Source organism: Quercus lobata, chromosome 5 (genome assembly GCF_001633185.2).
Source record: "Quercus lobata isolate SW786 chromosome 5, ValleyOak3.0 Primary Assembly, whole genome shotgun sequence".
NCBI lineage: Eukaryota > Viridiplantae > Streptophyta > Magnoliopsida > Fagales > Fagaceae > Quercus > Quercus lobata.
In genome coordinates, this window is record NC_044908.1 from 81,107,459 (window position 1) to 81,126,091 (window position 18,633).

At 32.3% G+C, this 18,633-nt stretch overlaps 1 protein-coding gene across 1 annotated transcript; it reads right to left on the minus strand.

Annotated features, from left to right (window-relative positions):
- Positions 1-12,307: 12,307 nt before the first annotated feature.
- On the minus strand, positions 12,308-15,607 carry LOC115992191 (sugar carrier protein C-like). Its single transcript, XM_031116279.1, has 4 exons — positions 15,358-15,607; positions 14,890-15,212; positions 13,144-13,773; positions 12,308-13,060 (listed from the first exon to the last, which is right to left on the minus strand). The coding sequence occupies exons 1-4, from the start codon at positions 15,488-15,490 to the stop codon at positions 12,584-12,586; spliced, it is 1,563 nt and encodes a 520-aa protein (XP_030972139.1). The 5' UTR covers positions 15,491-15,607; the 3' UTR covers positions 12,308-12,583.
- Between the last annotated feature and the right edge of the window lie 3,026 nt (positions 15,608-18,633).

An 18,633-nucleotide genomic window follows, 5' to 3' on the forward strand; every position in this document is an offset into this window, starting at 1 on the left:
CCAGACGGGTAGTAAGCTCTGCAATAACTTGTCTTAATTCATCTTGGGGAGGAGTATCCATGTTTAGGTGGGATTGGGGACTAGAGTGGGATTCAGAACTAGACTTTGATTTGGAATTAGACTGTTCTTCAAAACTAGTTATTAGACAACCACGACGCAAATGCAAGCAAAGAGATCAACAAAGACACCTTTCTAGCAAGTCAATAGTAAGGATAATACTCAAGTTAAATTATATGTGAAGAAAAGTCATGAATTCCACAGGTTGTTGCATTCAAGTAGTACTAGCTTCAACAAGAATTAAATTAAAAAGGACCTAACTGTTACAATGTGATTAGGTTAGTTCAACCATTAATACTGAGAATAAATTACTATAAAGGATTTTTTTTTTTTTTGGCTAAAATGAAAGGCTGAAAGAAAATAAACCAGTAGCTAAAATAACAAAGTCATGTGAAATTTTAAGCAGAACAAAGGGCAAAGGCAATAGCATGTTATTGAGGGTAAAGTTGAGGCACATAGGAGACATATTGAAATTAACTTTGAAAGTGCATTTCAATTCATTAAGATAGGAAAGTCTACACCTTGGTTAGGCTGACTTAACGACCTAGGCCTCATTGGACAGTGGGTCATGCTACTAAAAATGATGAAATTGGGCTTGTGGTTCCTCACATGTAGTGGAAGTGGAACCTTCTTGAGACTTCTGCCTACTTTTGGACCTGACTTGACTTTTAAAAAATAAAAAATAAAAAATACAATAAAGAAAAAACTACAATATAAAACTAAAATCTGCCAAAGTGTCTAACAGTAGCACGTCAAACATGAAACACTGAAACTAAAGAAACTAGAGAAACTAGAAACAGAGGAAACTAAAAGAGAAAAGAAACTACGAAGCGGTCATAAGCGTCGTTGGAGTCATCGACTGAAAGGCGGCATGGGCTCATTGGCATTCATTGTCGGCAGTGCTCGATGGTGGAGATCGGAGCTCGCAAGTCAGATCGTAGTGATGGAACTCGTGAAGCATGAAGCGGCATGGTGGGAAAGATGGTGATGGTGTGTCGGTGGCATGATTCCAGTAGTGACATCAACGGCTATTCGTTGACTTTCAAGCTCTTCTGTTTCTGTCCTCAGAGTTGGGCACAGATTGGGATCGTAGGCTTAGAGGGAGTAGTGGGCTTCTCTATTGGTTTTGGGATGAAGAATTCATGTCGCCAAAGGGGGTATATGGTATGGATTGGTTTTGGCTTTGGTTTGTAGATATCGTGGGGTAAGAATTGAGGTGGCTTTGGTTTGCAAATCTCGTGGGGCAAGAATTTGAGTAATAGCATATCTGGTGGTTGATTTGTTTTCTGCTGGTAGGTGTGGGTGTGGGTTGTCAATCGTGATTTTGGGTTGTTGAAAGGGGGTGATTGGGTTGAGATTATTTGCAGAGATTGCATTGTGTTTGTTTGGTGGTGAATCCAAACACCTTAGGTGGGAAGCCTAAGGTCTACGGTAGGACTAATCTAGGTGGAAAGCCTAGGTTGTCCTACATCATAGGGCTTTGTTGAGTCATAACATTGAGAACTAAAACATGTCATCTTTAATGTAAGCTTTCCTTGATTTAAATAAAATAAAATTATAAAAGCAATACCTCATTTGAACCAAACCTTTTAGCACGTAAGACAAACTTGGATAGCTGTTTGTGAAAAGGAATCAGTTACAAACTTGCAATGGAAAAAAATTAATGAATTGGTATGATATAAACGATGTGAGTAGACCTAAAATCGCTTGCAATTTGTAAGATTTCGATAAGAGAAATATTACATGTATAATATTTTCATAATAAATTCTATGTGACAAGTTAATATTGGTGGGTAAAAAAGTAATTTTAATAGCAGATCCAAATTAGAATTAGTAACGACTTGACATTTAAGATTTGATGTGAAAAATGTTACGAAGATAATCATGATTCAAAGATGATCGGTTATTGTGAGATTGAAAATGGATTTGATGCACTGCTTTCTGATTGGGCCCAGGGGCCTAGGCATATAGATTGCCTTCAACAGCGTTGTTTTGCCTTCTCGAGGTTCAATTGGGCTGTGAATTAGAACCTTACAGACTAAAATGGAAACCCAGATCAGGCCCAACCATTTTTTTTTTTGTAAGATTAAGATGTTGAGCTCCCGAAGACAACGAACAAAAAAAAAAAAGGCAAAGTCTACCAACGCAACAGCCATAATTCGGAACTTGGTTTTGATGCTTGCTCTTCTTCACATCTTCTCGGTGGCTGAAAGTCAATATTTTGGGAGTAAGTGTTTATTGAGCTAGGATAACATCGCTCATTAATGTGGATAAAATTTATTTTTCAAAACTCACTAACGTAAGAAGCTATGATAACATTGCTTTTACATAATTTATATGAGAAAGTTTTGTTGAACATATGTATGCATTTACATTCTGCCAAAATATAATTGAAAATGTAATTTTAAGTCACGTTTTCTAGTCTAAAATGTGACTTAAAAATATGATTTCAGCTGTTTTGAGTCGTGTGTAAATGGACACAATATGTACAATAAATATTGTCAATTTTTTTTTTTTTTAATTACGTATCAATTACAATATTCAACATTAAAAAAAGAAAAAAAAAATTGTATGATTAGACTTATTGTTATATATTTTCTTATTTTGACATGTTATCACCTTTGGAGGCAACATTAATGTTTTCATCACTTTGATTTGACGGTCTTGTTCTTCAACAACTTAAGTTGAAAATTAACATGATCTATAAAAAGTCTAACTGGAAAAATTGACATGTTCTCCGTTTTTCTTCTTTGAATTGAATTAAGCAGATGGGTTATTCACGCTCACGCCAATCCACGTCCCAGTTTGTGACCAAGTCTACGGTGTAAAATGTAAATAGTGGAGACACTTGCTTTGCCGTTGCAAAGAATTTCAATTTGCCTACTGATCTTTTTGATTCGATCAATCCCAAGTCCAACCTCAACTGCATTGCACTCTTCATCGGTCAATGGCTTTGTGTTGATGGGACTGTAACTTAAAGGTCTAAATGAAGTAAATATGAATTCATGTTATTCTAAAAAATGTTTGGAAACAAATCCATGAATAAGGAGAGAAGAACGCTTTATTCACCATCTACATCTGTTTTTATCTATTGGCTATTGGATTATGTGTCAATAGCCATTTGCATTGTTTTTATTTTTATTTTTTTTATGTGAAATAAATATTTTTCTCTCTCATTAGATTGATGGTCTCTTTAGTTGAATTTAATTACTTAACAATTATTTCAATATTACTTTTTCTGGTTTTCCCCCATTAAGATGAAATTTAGTGGGATTTTTTTTAGAGTAAAAACAAAATTCACCTAAATTTATTGGATTTAAACAAGTAGAATTTTTTATTTTTAATTGAGAGTAGCACGGAAATAGAGTTCTAATTCGTAACTGTAAACTAGTACTTTTCTAAAAAAAAAAAAAACATTAGTTGATAAGATGTGATAAATTTACAATTTAATCATTATTTCAACAAACCTAGATAGCATATTTCGTACCAAATGGGAAGGTAACATAATGCGCAAAAGCGTGCATAAGGATGCGCAGAAAATGTTACAATACCCCCAACTAAGTAGATTATATTGAATTGAATTGTGCAAGAGTCTTCAAGTCCCGAATCAAAAAATTATAATGATGATAAGCCAAAGTGTGTATTCCTCAAGTCATGATAAATAATATTAAAAAATCATTGTGTTGTGCAGGTATATGCGAAGTTATACACAGGGGAATATACTAGATCAGTCTATATCAATTATAGGGAGCTTTAGTTTGAAGTAATTCTTTTGAGGCATATAGCTAGGGCTTTGTTGAGTCATAACATTGAGAACTAAAACATGTCATCTTTAATGTAAGCTTTCCTTGATTTAAATAAAATAAAAGCAATATCTCATTTGAACCAAACCTTTTAGCACGTAAGACAAACTTGGATAGCTGTTTGTGAAATGGAATCAGTTGCAAACTTGAAATGAACAAAATTAATGAATTGGTATGATATAAACAATGTGAATAGACTCAGAATTGCTTGTAATTTGTAAGATTTCGATAAGAGAAATACTACATGTATAATATTTTTATAACAAATTTTATACGACAAGTTAATATTTGTGAGCAAAAAGGCAATTTTAATGACGGACCCAAATTAGAATCAGTAACGACTTGACACATAAAATTTGATTTGAAAAATGTTGCCATGATAATCATGATTCCAAGATGATCGGTTATTGTGAGATTGAAAATGGATTTGATGCACTGCTTTCTGATGGGGTCCAGGGGCCTAGGCATATAGATTGCCTTCAGCAGCGTTGTTTTTTTCCCTCTCGAGGTTCAATTGGGCCGTGAATTATATCCTTACAAACTCAAATGAAAACCCAGATCAGGCCCAACCTTTTTTTTTTTTTTTTTTTTTTGTAAGATTAAGATGTTGAGCTCCCGAAGACAACGAACGAAAAAAAAAAAAAAAAAAAAAAAAAAAATCACGGGGCCATGGTTTTTTTTTGATTGACATGGAGGCCATGGGGGGCCATGGTTTTTTTTTGATTGACATGGAGGCCATGTTAATCATATTTATTTTGAAATAATTTTTTGGGTTTATTTGTGTTAATGAAGATATTTTTCTAAAGAATTTGTATTAGGAATAATATTTGTGTAATATGAAATTTCCAGTACTTAAAAAAAAAAAAAAAAACTCCAGTTTGGCATGTTTTTGGTGGTAAGTGGAAAAAAAATTAAAGGATTCATTTCACAACGAACACTTCCATGGGCCAGTTTGTTCGAACTTTATTCAAATTCATTCATACAATAGAAAAGAAGTGTTTGGTAAGTGAGAAAACTTTGCTATGCCTATGTGCAATTGTATAAAGCCTAGAAGAAAAAAAATAATTCATATGCTCTTGTTCTTTATATAAGAGAATCAGAGATAAGTGGGAAAGAAAATTAACTCCTAACAGACAGTACACGTGGCTAAAAAAACTAACTAATTTACACCTTTTAAGCTTTATCATATTTACATACAACAACTTGTCGTTTAGTTCCTCTATCTACAGAACGACCTGTAGTTAAAATAGAAACTCCAGCTGTAACTTTTGCAAGTATTCAATCTTGGTCTGCACTGATCTTTACCATCTTTAATAAACCTATTAAGATCTATTACAACTTTCAATGAAAGAAACTGGATTCTCCTCGTAAAGAAAAAAAATGAGAACAATTAATGTCATTGAGTCATAAGGCTCTTGATAACAATGTATATATAATCAAATTAGGCTAGTTGAGCAAATTTTCTAGTGCAAAATCCTATAGGAATGAAGTGAATCTAATTCCTTTTTATAACAATAATAAATCTAGGGAAATATAAAATTTCACAAATTTTTTCATAATTTAGGCATAACTTAGTGCATAAAAAAATGAAATATCAACGTTGGATTAGATGAAAGTGACGTTTCTCCAATTACAAGTTACAACTTACCACTTTATTGATTTATAGTGTTTTTAGGGTGTGTTAATTATAAGCAGTATCCTAAATAGTTTAATCTCAGCCCACATAATGATTGAGCAGTATCCTAAAAAAAAGTTCTAATTTTATTAGTAAATTACACATATCTCTAGTGGCTTTAGATATACAAGTTTATTTTCTACCATTATTTTACAAGAGAAAGAAGTATCATTTGAAAATTTTGAATTTACAACTCATTACTGAAGAAAATTTTAACATTTTAATTAAATATGTTTGCATTAAAAAATTTCACAAGCAAAAAAGTTGTGTACTAGGTAAAAACAATGATGATTGATGAAAGGTTGTTGTATTGGCTACAATTTATTGAATTACCCGTGGGAGGGGGGTGGTTGTGAAAGTCCCATGTGAGACGAAATTATAAGGACTATGCTTGAAACTGAAAGTATTAATATTTAAATGGATAACATTTTCGTTCATTGTATTAGGGCATTGGATAAGATTCAAGATTAATACAAGGTTTTTTTTTTTTTTTTTTTTTTTTTTTTTGGAGGGGAATACAAAGGTTAATTTTGAATACAAGTCATTCCCGTATTATGTCCAGTACCATAATTCACTCAACGCGAGCCAAACCCATGAGTCATAATAAATGATTTTAATACCAATTTAAAGAGAGAGAGAGAGAGAGAAACCAGCCAGAAATGAATTCCACTTGTCGAATTATATCTTATCTAAAAACATATCTGTTAAGGCCAAAGTTCCCCAATTTCCAATATAATTAAAAAGTGTAGTCATGCGATTCTCCTTTGCCTCAGAGCAAGGCCGTGAACAAATTGACTAATAACAACCTTTCCTGATATGATATCTAATTCGTATAATTGGTTTTATTCAACTTCACATTTGTCACCGAAAGGCCTTACACTCTCATTATTACATAAGAAGAAAAGGAAATGCTTCTTCGAAAGCACGTGAATTTGATTCCCACAACTTGTGATAAAGTTGAAAATGTTGCATATATTCATTCAGTTTATGGATTATGTTTTCTTTTTCTGGGAAAATGCCTTCCACATTCCCATATCAATTATCAAGGCCACGTTATGCATCATTATCTATTTTCTATTTTACTCTTTGAGAATCCATTATAGCGGTGATGCTCCTTAAAATATGTAGAGAAGTATCTAAATAAGTTTTACCCACTGCTATACAGTTCTAGAGCTTGTGTTCTGTATCCAAGAGTTAGATTTTTTAAATATATACCACTGTCAGTTTTTTCAAGACCTTCTCATCTCTCTCCATGTGTATGTGTTAAAATACTTAGTATTATTAAAAAAAAAAAAAACAAACTTGGAGAGTTGTGGGCCCAAGCATGTATATATCCATTTGGCATTCAATAATTGGATTGACACAACAAATTTCACAATATTTTTCATAACGGTTGAGGTAATACGTTGTGATTGGTATATATTTAAAGTTAATAACCCCAATGAAAATGATTGAGTACTAATCATAATTTTTTATCTCAACAAGTTGTGAAATTTGTTGTATAATGACTATATGTAACATTGTTATTCACAATTTATACCAAGAACATTTCAAAATTTTGGCAGTTGGTATCCAAACATTTGACGAATTAATGCACAACAGAAGAATAGCAAGACTAAGTAATCAAGTTATTGTTTATATGGTTTTGAAGTTTGATCATGTTTGTTCAAGGCCAACCTCATGCCTCTTTTGTTTTTTGTGTAATTAAGGTTGTAAATAAATTAAGTTGTTTATTAATAGCTCAAGCTTGGTTCGAGAAAAGACATGTTTATGTTTGTTTGTTAAACAAACAAGTCAACCTCAAGCTCATGTTTAAACCCGACTATTAAACGTGCTAAGATTCAAAAAAAAAAAAAAAAAAAAAAAAAAATCGTTCATGAACATGAGGATTGAATTACCTATATATAATATTATATTTTTATATGTATATTTGTTTAAAAATATACTTATATAGACTTAAAATTTGATTTGTAATATTTTACATAAGTTTATATGATATCATATTATTATTTATAATTTATTGATAATATAAATAGTTCATTCATAGTAAAAATTCATAGATTTGTGAAAAGAATTAAAAAATATTATTCATGTTTTTACTATATATGAGAAAAGAATGAGTTAATTAGGTAGCTTGTGAGCAAATTGGAGTTTGTTCGACTAGAAAATGAACCAAGTTTGAACTTGCAATATTAATTGATGATAAATTCGAGCTTGACTTGTGTTCAAAATAAAATAAAATGAATAAGTTAGAACTTGTGATATTCAGCTTGTTTATGACCCTAAATTTGTCAAAGAGTTGGATATGACAGAAGATTGAAAAAGAAAAGAAAAAAAGAACTACATAAAAAATTTCAGCTCCAACTCAAGAAGAAAATTTTAGTAGGTTTGTAGCCAACTAATGCAATTATTCTCTGAAATAGGCACAAAAACCAACACAGTAAGCTTTATCAAGTAAATATACACCGAAAAAGGAATTAGTGTTTAATTCTTGTTGAGGTGTGAAGATAATCCAAACTTGGAAAATAGACAGAGGTCAAGGATAAATTAAGATCCTAATTAAATTTTTTTTATGGGGAAGTTTGATTCCTTCAAAAATCAAGATGGAGAGAGAAAGGTATTTATTTGTTCTTGCGTCTTTTAGAGATAGTCATTGTCTATCTCTTGGAAAAGTTGGGAACAAGTATTAAATAGGTATCTTTGGGTATGGGAGAGTGTAAAATTTTACACTTTTTAATAACAGTATATAGAGTGCACATGGTATTCAAAGACTGTAATTTTTTTATTAAAAAAAAAAACTTTTATTGATTGAAATTTTTTGGGGCAATGCATTTTAGGGGACTTATTTTATTTTATAGGTTAGACTTAGGTTCAGTGTCTAGTAGTACTGAACTCATTGAGATGATGATATATGTTTACTTTTAAACACGTGTCACAATTTGACCGGGTCCAATGCACTAAATGCATTGGACCTACACCAAGTCCTTATTTTATTTGGGAAAGGTAAGAAGATCTTAATTATATTCTATTGGGTAATGGGGGGAGTCTTATTTAATTTGGGGTCTTTAGGTCACTACCTTAGTGACCTATAGTGTTGACTTGATTTGAGAAAAAGCTTGTTATATGTTTGTTTGTTTATTTAGTAAACAAGTTAAGCTCAAACTCAAATTTAGACTCAACTAATAAACGAGCCAAGCTCAAACTTTATAATAATTTTGTGAAAAAGATCGTAAAAGTGAGGTTCAATTTAGCTATATATAATATTATAATTTTATATGTATACTTATCTAATAATATACTTACATAGACTTGAAATTAGATTGTGTAAGTATGTAAATAATTTCATATGATATCAAATTATTATTTGTAATTTATTAATAATATAAACAATTTATTTGTAATACAAATTCATAGATTTGTAAAATATTTAAAAAAAAAAGTCATGATTTTACTGTATATGGAAAAATGAACCAAGTTCTAACATGTAATTTTATTTGGTGATGATGTTGAGCTCAACTTATATTCAAAATAAAATTAAATGAATAATCCTAAACTATTAAACTATTAATAATTTATAGTTTGCTTGTTTAGTGTTGTTAATAAGAGTATACAACAGAAGATTGACAAGAAAGAACTAAATTCAAGAAGCAAAATGGAGTTTGTTTAGAGCACTAGCAATAGTGGTGCTAAGAGCACTTATAGCAGTAGAGCTAAAAAGCTATATAGCCATTTTAGCTCCACCAAAACACAAAAAAAAAAAAAAAACCATACAGCGGTGGAGCTAAACCTATTTTTTTTAGCTTTAGTGCTACAGTGCACATCCATAAATGGATGTGCACTATAGCTTAGAGCTAAAAAAAAAAAAAAAAAAAATTCACTGCCCGGTCATGTGTGTGGCTGTGATAGTTGTGTGTAGTGGATATATTATTTTATTGTAGTAAATATCTTATTTTATTGTGATGTTTATATTATTTTATTATGTTGAAAGCTAAAATAAATCCACTGCTGCAGTATGTGTGTAGGTAAAATAGATAAAGTAACTTTTTGTGGTGCCAAATAGCTAAATTTTTAGCATCACTAAATATCAAAATATATCCTACAATAGTGGAGCCTAGGGGTGTCCACGGGTCGGGTCGGCTTGGGTTTGGGCTCAACCTAGAACCGACTCGACTCTGTCGGATTGAAGGACGACGGACACACCGTTGACCGCAAAAAACAACGGGTCGAGTCGGATCAGGCTCGGGTGGACGACGGTTGGACTTGACTCGACCAAAAGACAGAAAACAAAGACGGAACTTGGTATAAATTTCACAAATCTTAAGAACAAATCTATAGACCCAAATATCAGTAACCATTAATCCGAAGAACCCAGACAGAAATGGAGAGAAATAATAGCAGATCTGAACCTGCATGAGACTAAAATGAAGAAATAAAGAGTGTTACTGGCAGATCGGCGGCGATGGTGCGATGAAGGAGATCCGTAGCTCAGCAATGGTGCGATGAAGGAGATCCGTAGCTCAGCGATGGTGCGATGAAGGACTTCCGTAGCTCAGCAATGGTGGATGTTCGAAGATTTAAAGATTCAGATCGGTGATGGTTTGATGAAGCGATGGTGGAGGTTCGAAGATCTAAAGATTTAGATCGGCGATGGTGGAGGTTCGAAGATCTAAAGATTCAGATCTGCGATGGTGTTGGCTATTAAGCGTGAGACTTTGAGGCGAGACTGAGCAAGCAAATGGACAGAGAAACTAAGGGTGAGAAGTCGGTGATGGTCTAAACTGGAGTGGAGAGTATAGAATGAATAAGAACTAGGTTATATACACGGTCGGGTCGGGTTGATCGGATTTTGGAAGGGAAGACCTGCCATCCGACCCACCGGAATCGGTTTGGGATGGCAAGGACCCGCCACTGACTGCCAGGTAGTCGGGTCTGTCGGTTGCTGGTTCGGGTCTGGTTGGTTTGGCCGGGTGGGTCGGGTCTGCGGTTTTGTTGGACACCCCTAGTGGAGCCATTGCTTTTGTCCGTGTCTCTCCCAATGTCCACCATGCGTTCACATTGCTTTTGGTTATGGTTGTTGTTGTGTTTTGGTGGTTAAATGAAATATTATTTTATTGTAGTGTTTATATTATTTTATTGTGTTAAAAACTAAGATAAAACTACTATTGTTGGATGTGAGAAGGTCAAATAGATAAAGTGGCTTTTTGTGGTGCTAAAAAACTAAAAATTTGGCTCCACTACTGTGAATGCTCTTAGGGTTGTGAACAAGAGTTGGATATGACAGAAGATTGAGAAAAAAGAACTAAAAAAAAAAAAATTTAGCTCTGATTCAAGGAACAAAATGAGGATTAGGATCCGGTGCAATACCTAGGGTATTGCATCGGGTGCAATTCATCCACCTTCTTTCACAACATTTTTTCACTTTTCACTTTTTTAACTTTAACTTTTTTCTTAATATTTTTTAATCAATGGTTGAGATTAAAAGTTGCTTTTTGCAACTATTAATCTAAGCTATTTGTAGATATTGCATTAGGTATGAGTATTGCTATTGTTCTCAATCTGCAAAATGATTAACTCCACTGCCTACAATCTCTTGCTTCAGATTCCGTAAAATAGCACTAAGGTTTGTGGCCAACTATAATGCAATTATTCTCTGATTAGACATAAAACCAATAACTGTAAGCTTTATCATGTACATATAGATCCTCATCGGACTAGTAAGAGTGGCTGCTTATTTTTATCTTACTCAAACGTTGTCTTATCTGATTCTCAAAAAAAAAAAAAAAAAAAAAGTTGTCTTATCTTAGCCGACTAAACCAATTTTGTGTATGAAATTACGTTTAACTACAAGATATCACTATAAAAAGAATTAGTGTTTAATTCTTGTTGAGGTGTGAAGAAAATCCAAACTTTGTAAATAGACAGATGTCATGGATATATTAAGATCCGCATTAAATCTTTTTATCTAAAGTGAAGTATAATCCAAACCATATTTTAAATTTTCATTACTTTATAGAGGGAAAAAAAAAAAAAAAAAAAAAAAGGAAAATGTGACATACTTGATAAAGTATAAAGTAAAACACTAAAAATACTATTGCATTTACTGAGAATTGTTTCTCTCAAAACCAAACAGGATAACTCTCATTGGCATTGTGATTGTTGTCTGTCAAAGCGTGCGTTTGGGAGCTGCGGTTTGTGCGTTTTGCGTTTTGGAGGGCTACTATTCATGAGCTGCGGTTTGCGCGTTTTGCATTTTGGAGGGCTACTGTTCATAGACCAGCCATGAAGTGAAAAATGGAAACAGGTTTCGGCAACAGTATTTTGTCATTTTAAATTATTTTACTACAGTATTTTCAGCAAATAAGCGGTATCCAAACATATTAAAAGTCTACTCTTCCATAACGCGTAAGTCTCGAGGGCATTATAGAAGTAGACCTTAAAGTCAATAAAGAAATCAAGAGAATCACAATAAGTGTAATAATCAATCGCATGCAATTATTTGACTAAAACTGCTCGAGATTTCCAACTTAATAATTCAATCCATTTACTTGACAGATCAACATACTATTATTACCCCAAATCGATCACAGTTGAAGGTAACTGAATAGAGCTGGTCTGTTTTTAGTCTTGGACAAGCCGACACAGCCATCTTTATCAACTTTAATCATCACAATACATTTCATGGTATAAAATTCAAAATTTCTAAGCCATTAGTGCCTAATATAATGTGACCTTTTCGCATAAAGAGAAGATAAATAAATAAATAAATAAAAAATCAAATGAATACCCATAATAATTATCATTAGTATAATTGTAGTTCATCATACAGAATTGAGTAATTGACTCTATTTACCAGAGTTTAATTTGAAATAAGGCATAGGACAACCGTAATTTTTTTTTTTTTTTCTTTTTTTGAGGAACAAAGTACAATGTTGACACTAACACATAGACAGCCTTGGCATTTGAAATCCGAATAACCAATAGGTATGTACTTGATAAAGCCCAAAAGTTAAGAACTATAAAGCAGAACCAAAAAAATTATTAGATCCAATTAGACATTTTTTAGAGCCTGGCCTCCCTTGAGCATCTCCACGTTTCCATTAGAGAATTCATCAGTCATGAATTTGGACCAGAACCAATGAGACCTCCATACTTGGTTCATCTCTTCAATTGGAATATTCTTTGTCTCAGGCAAGAAGTAGTAGACATATATGGTCATTACCAGCACAAAGAAGGCAAAGAAAAGGAATAGCCCAAACTTCAAATGGCACAGCATATTTAAGAAGACTTGAGCAACAACAAATGTGAAAATCATGTTCACTGACACGTTGATACTTTGAGCAGCTGATCGAATTTCGAGTGGGAAAACTTCACTAGGCACCAACCAGCCAAGAGGACCCCAAGACCATGCAAATGCAGCAACATAGATGCAAATGAAGAGCACCACAACAATTGCATACCACTTGGGCAATTCACCAGGATGACCATCTATTCCAAATTTAGCACCAATGCAAGCTGCAACAATGATCTGTGGACCAAAAAGAACATCAAATTAACTTTGTGTCAACAAAAACTATAATATATTGGATCAAATTACTAGCTAAGAGTTACCTGGCAGACAAGCATTTGAGCTCCACCCTCAAGGAAGAGGAATCTCCTTCCCCATTTATCAACACCATAGATTGAAACAAGGGTTGCAACAACATTAACAAGGCCAGTGATCACAGAAGACATCAGTGAAGCATCGTCTCCGAACCCAATGGTGTTAAACAAGACAGGTGCATAGAACATGATCACATTGATGCCAGTGAATTGTTGAAAGAAGGGAATCAGGGTGGCAACAGCCATGTGTGGCCTATATTTTCTTTGTAACAAGTTTCTCCAAGGGTGTTCCACTTGCTTTGATAATTCACTAGCCATGACAAGGTCATTGAATTCCTCATCAACATTTTCAAGACCCCTAATTCTCTTAAGTTTTTCTCTGGCATCCTCCATTTTACCACGTTCAATCAAGGAGTTCGGGGTATCGGGAAGAAACAATGAACCGGCTGTTAATATAATTGCAGGGACAATAGCACCACCCAAACTCAAACGCCATCCCCAACCACCATCAATCTTGGCAAAGAAGTAGTTCAACACATTGGCAATGAGGATACCAACTGTGATTGACAATTGGAACCCAATGTTGAGAGCACCTCTGTATTTGTATGGGGCCGTTTCTGATAGGTAGAGTGGCACAGACTATAATTACAATTTACAAACACCCAAAAAAAAAATTTAAATTAGATAAAATGTCTGATGATAAAACTGATACTATTTTAATGTGGTTAGTAACAACTAACAAGTAATAATTAGACTGGAGAAAAAAAAAATTGAAAATGTCATTCTCTAGGGTCCACATGGTTGTGTCAAGTTGACATGTTTCTTGGACTAAAAACAAGTTGAGAAAATCAAATACAAAAACAAAACAAAATCACATGGAAATAATTTTAATTTGCTTGATTGATTGAGACGCTATCAAATTGCAATGGTTTTCTATTCAAAAAATTGGACTCTTTGAGCAAACAATGGCGGAAAAGAGAGTACATAGTCATTTGTGAAGAAAAAAGATGGCAATGCTATGACTTCTTCAAATAATTGTTCAAAAAAAAAAAATTTCCACTCTTCCCGTTAGTCCAAAGTCTTCCCTCATACCTCCTATTTTTGAGGGAAAATCATTATCATATTTTCTTTTTCCAACTTTTCCCGGCAACCAAACAGAATTCAATTTTACTTATAGAAGTTGAACTCTAATAGGCGCAAATCATGGGGGAAAAAACTGAGAAGAGAGAAGAGAATCAGAGATGAGTAAAAAACAAAACAAAAATACCCGTATCTCCAAAAGCTAAATAATAAACAAAATATCAAACAAAGGGAGTGTAGAAGCCCATATCGAATCAGAAACAACCTTGTACACAAAATTCCTTTTTGTCATGTTCCAAACAATTGTCTCATCCGGAACACTTTTTTATTTTTATTTTTTATTTTTTTAAGATACCATAGCCAAAACTATGAAACAAGATCTAAAAGGTAAAAAAGTAGAAGTAGAGTTTCTACAAATCTAAGAATACAAATACAAAGAGGCATATATAACGACAAAAAACTACCAAAAAAAAAAAAAAAAAACAAGAAACAGACATCACTAAAACCAAAGGAATATCGCATTGTATATGTGCTTCGATTTTGTTTTCAGACAACACAGTATTTTTTCTTTTTCTTTTTCTTTTTGTTGTTGTTCTCTACCGACAATTTTCTTTGTACCAAAACAAAAAACACACCAAAAAATTAAAATCATGATCCATAACCAAAGAACAATACCTGATTAGCGAACCCAATACCGAAACCAAGAAGTATACGGCCCACAATCAACATCCACACAGCTTGGGCAAAGCCATTGAGAAGAGCACCGACGAAGAAGAGCACACCCCCAAACAACATAGACGGTTTTCGTCCAAGTTTACGTGTCACAGTGGATGCCACAAGTGATGAAACAAGAGCAGCCAAATACAACGACGATGTGAACATCGTTAAAGTCTCACTGTTATATTGGCAGTACTGGTTGGTCGACGAATCATCATGCTTCGACCGATAAACCTTTGGGAAAAACTTGCGCAAGAAAGGGTCCATAGACGTGACCCCACCTGTTAAAAACACCATAACATAACGTTTAAAAAAATAAATAATATAAGAAACAGAGACATTCATGATTCAAATCTTCCAGTCGAGTCTTGATTATCTTATGATTGACTAAAGAAATACAAAAATATGAAATTCTCATATTATTACCAGAAATTCCAATATCGTAGCCGAAAATCAAACCCCCCATTGCTGCAACGATACATGTTACGAGGACATAAGGAGTAAGGTTTCCGGGGTACTCCCTGCCAGGACCCGTGGGAATTCCTCCAACTGCAGGCATTCTCGCTGTGTTTTTTTGTTCACGTCGAAACTTACAGAATAGACAATGAACAAAAAAATAATGGGAAAGATAGACCGACCAAAAACCACCTACTAGGCTAGGCCAAAAGGGAAAAAAGGATGGTTCTCCTAAACTGGTTTTAGCTAATGTTTATATAGAGCTAGAAAAAGGGAACAAGACTTTCTTTTTTTCTTTCTAAAATTTGTTTTAACTATTTTACTTCAATTAAGGAGAATCGTTGAGCTGTCAACTATAATAGTATGGCTATCTTTTATACAGTCCAAGACAATTTTATACAAGGACACGGTGTTTAATTGTAGATAAGGCCAATGAAGTGGCATCTATACATTACCAACTTTCGACCGTTGGATTATCCTACAAATTTAGAAATTTATAACAATCGGACTGCGGGAACATCACTAATTTTTCCAAACTATCGAAGGTCGTTACTAATAGTCAATTTATTTTTGGATGAGGTAGTTGCCTTTACAGTTAATACAGGCTGTAATCTCTGAAGTTGTGCTGTAATTTATCTAAATATATTAAAAATATATATTTTTTACCTTTTATAAATAATATATATGTGTATATATATAAGTGAATCATTAATAGTATTTGTAGAGGAAAAGGAATTGCCTGTCCAGCTTATACAGGATTTACTTTTAGAGTTTTTTTTTTTTTTTTTGTTATAATAAAATATTAACCACATATTTTTAACCATTAATTTAAAAAGAAGTTGGTCATTATTAACAGTAATTGGAAGATAAGATAAAAAGACATTGATAGTTGACACAGCGACAGGATTTCAAAGTAAAATTTACACGTCAGATATACTTGGAGAGGTTTTTTTTTTTTTTTTTTGGATGCATGAACTTCGTATATGAGTCAGCAAAAAGTTTTTCTTGCTTTGCTCACAAAAAATTCGGCTTAGTTCATGGTACTAGGAATTTAGGATATTGTTTTCTTTTTTTTTTTTTGGTGATGTGAAATGGTATTTGGATAAATTTTTATTTTTTATTTTTATCAAGGTATTAGGATAATGTTTGTCAATAGTATAGAGTATGTGGATGTGGTAGGTACGTTAGGATATACTATCATGGCGTTGTAATAATAAAGTGGGGGATACGTGACCTAAAAAAACCCTTTACAGCAAAGTAATAGGAGCATGTGATTTCCTATCAAAAAAAAAAATGGAGCATGTGATATTAATGATACACCTATACAATTGCACGTATTTTCCGAGGTCTTAAAAAAATTTTAACTAGTCCATATGAGCACTTGCACAAAGTGATTGTATAATTGGAAAAAAAAAATCACATTTTAGTCAATCATGCCACAAATTTATCCATTTCACTCTATGAGTCTATATATAAAATTGTGTAGAAATATATGGTTGAAATTGTAGCCGCGTAAATTACTAAATTTATACTAACAATATTTATTTTAAATTTAGTTTTTTTTTCTTTTCATATCTCAACAGTGAAGGAAAATAGTAGATCATGGTTGTTGTGTGAAAAACAGAGACAATTAAAAAATTAAAATTAATATATTTAACGAAATGTAATGTAAAATAAATAACTTGATGTAGTATGTTTTGAAAAGTAAGTATGTGCAGTAGAAAAAAAAGTTCTTATACTGAAATAGACAAAAAAAAAAAAAATTGCATGAGCTGATGCAAAATATAAAAGAAGAGTTTTTAACAATAAAAATTATTTTACTATAGAAAATTTAATTTTCATAAATTAAAAATTTACATTATTTCACATCATAAAAATAGTCATTATTGATTATTATTTTTTATTTGGTAACATAATTACATTTATTTTTTATTTTTTAATTGATTTTTTAATGAGAAGTGTTACATCTACGACATTTTTACAATACTTTTACAACAAATTATAAGTAGTTAATTGTTATTGGTTCTAATTTAAACTTACTACTGAAATTACTTATTTCTCCACTAATAATAACTTGTCACTTACGACTTGTTTATAAAAATATGATAAAAATGTTATAAACATAATATTTCTCTTTTTAAAATTTATATATTAAACATGAAATAACTTTTATCCATTTTAAAACAAATATTACTGCGCGCAAAGATGGAATATCGATAAATATTTATTCAATCATTGCAAGAAAGTTGAAAGAGTTTTCGGTGTTATTCAAAAGCCAATAATTTTGTTTCTAGATATGTGTGTGGCCTTGGGAGCATAAATCGATGCTAATTTTCTATTTATGGTTCCATTGTTATCGGAATTCAGTTTATCATGACGCTGGGTCGGACTAAAAAAGACATGACTTGTAAGTTTTAACTTGTAAGTTGACTGTTGTGGTTTTGTCCCTCAATACGCAGAATACAGCGAAGCAGTGAAGACTTTCATTTTTTGTTTTTTGTTTTTTTTTTTTAACAAGTAATAAGTTTAAGATAAATAAATAAATAAATAAATTTCCTCAAATAAAATAAAATAAAAAAGTAAAAAACAGTGAAGACTGAAAAAGAAATTCTGAATTGATTTTCTTTTTCTCATGATGTTCTGACAAAAATTACTATAATTATCTTACGTGAGTGATGTAAAAAAAATAATAGGCACATATAATAGTGTAAGATAATCAATATAAATTTGCTATAAAAGAAAATTGTGACAAAATTTATGTAAAATTGTACGGTACTAACATTATTATATTCTATTTAATAATTTAGTTCTGGTTAAGAAAAAAGAATTACCATAAAATTCTATTGGTTTGGGTGGAATTTGTCTCTATGTACTAAGTATATTGTGACCCAATTATAATAAAATGCTTATAAAAAAAATTATAATAAAATGACTACCTCAACAACTTAAAAGATATAAGTTTAAAAAATAAGTTCAAAATTTTGTGAGTGGAGGAGCTCAATGACCTTGGCAAGATTGAGCTTTTCATGTTGTGAAGCTTCTTGGAGTAGTTAAAGTGTACCTTGAGGAAAGGGGAATAAAGGAAATCATCGTACGTAGCTCTCCAACTTGTTACTATTACTTTAAGTTATTCGAAGACCACAACTTTATAACAACTTCTAACATGATACATTATGAATAGCTGCTCATCATTTCATCACTTGTATTTTGTTAGGTCAGAGTTGTAACAAAGTTGTGCCCAAAATA

Coding starts and splice junctions, on each gene's coding strand:
- LOC115992191 (XM_031116279.1), bottom strand. CDS start 15,490: ATGCCTGCAGTTGGAGGAATTCCCACGGGTCCTGGCAGGGAGTACCCC. Junction 13,774..14,889: donor GTATTGGGTTCGCTAATCAG/GTATTGTTCTTT, acceptor TTGTAATTATAG/TCTGTGCCACTCTACCTATC. Junction 13,061..13,143: donor CTCAAATGCTTGTCTGCCAG/GTAACTCTTAGC, acceptor TTTGGTCCACAG/ATCATTGTTGCAGCTTGCAT.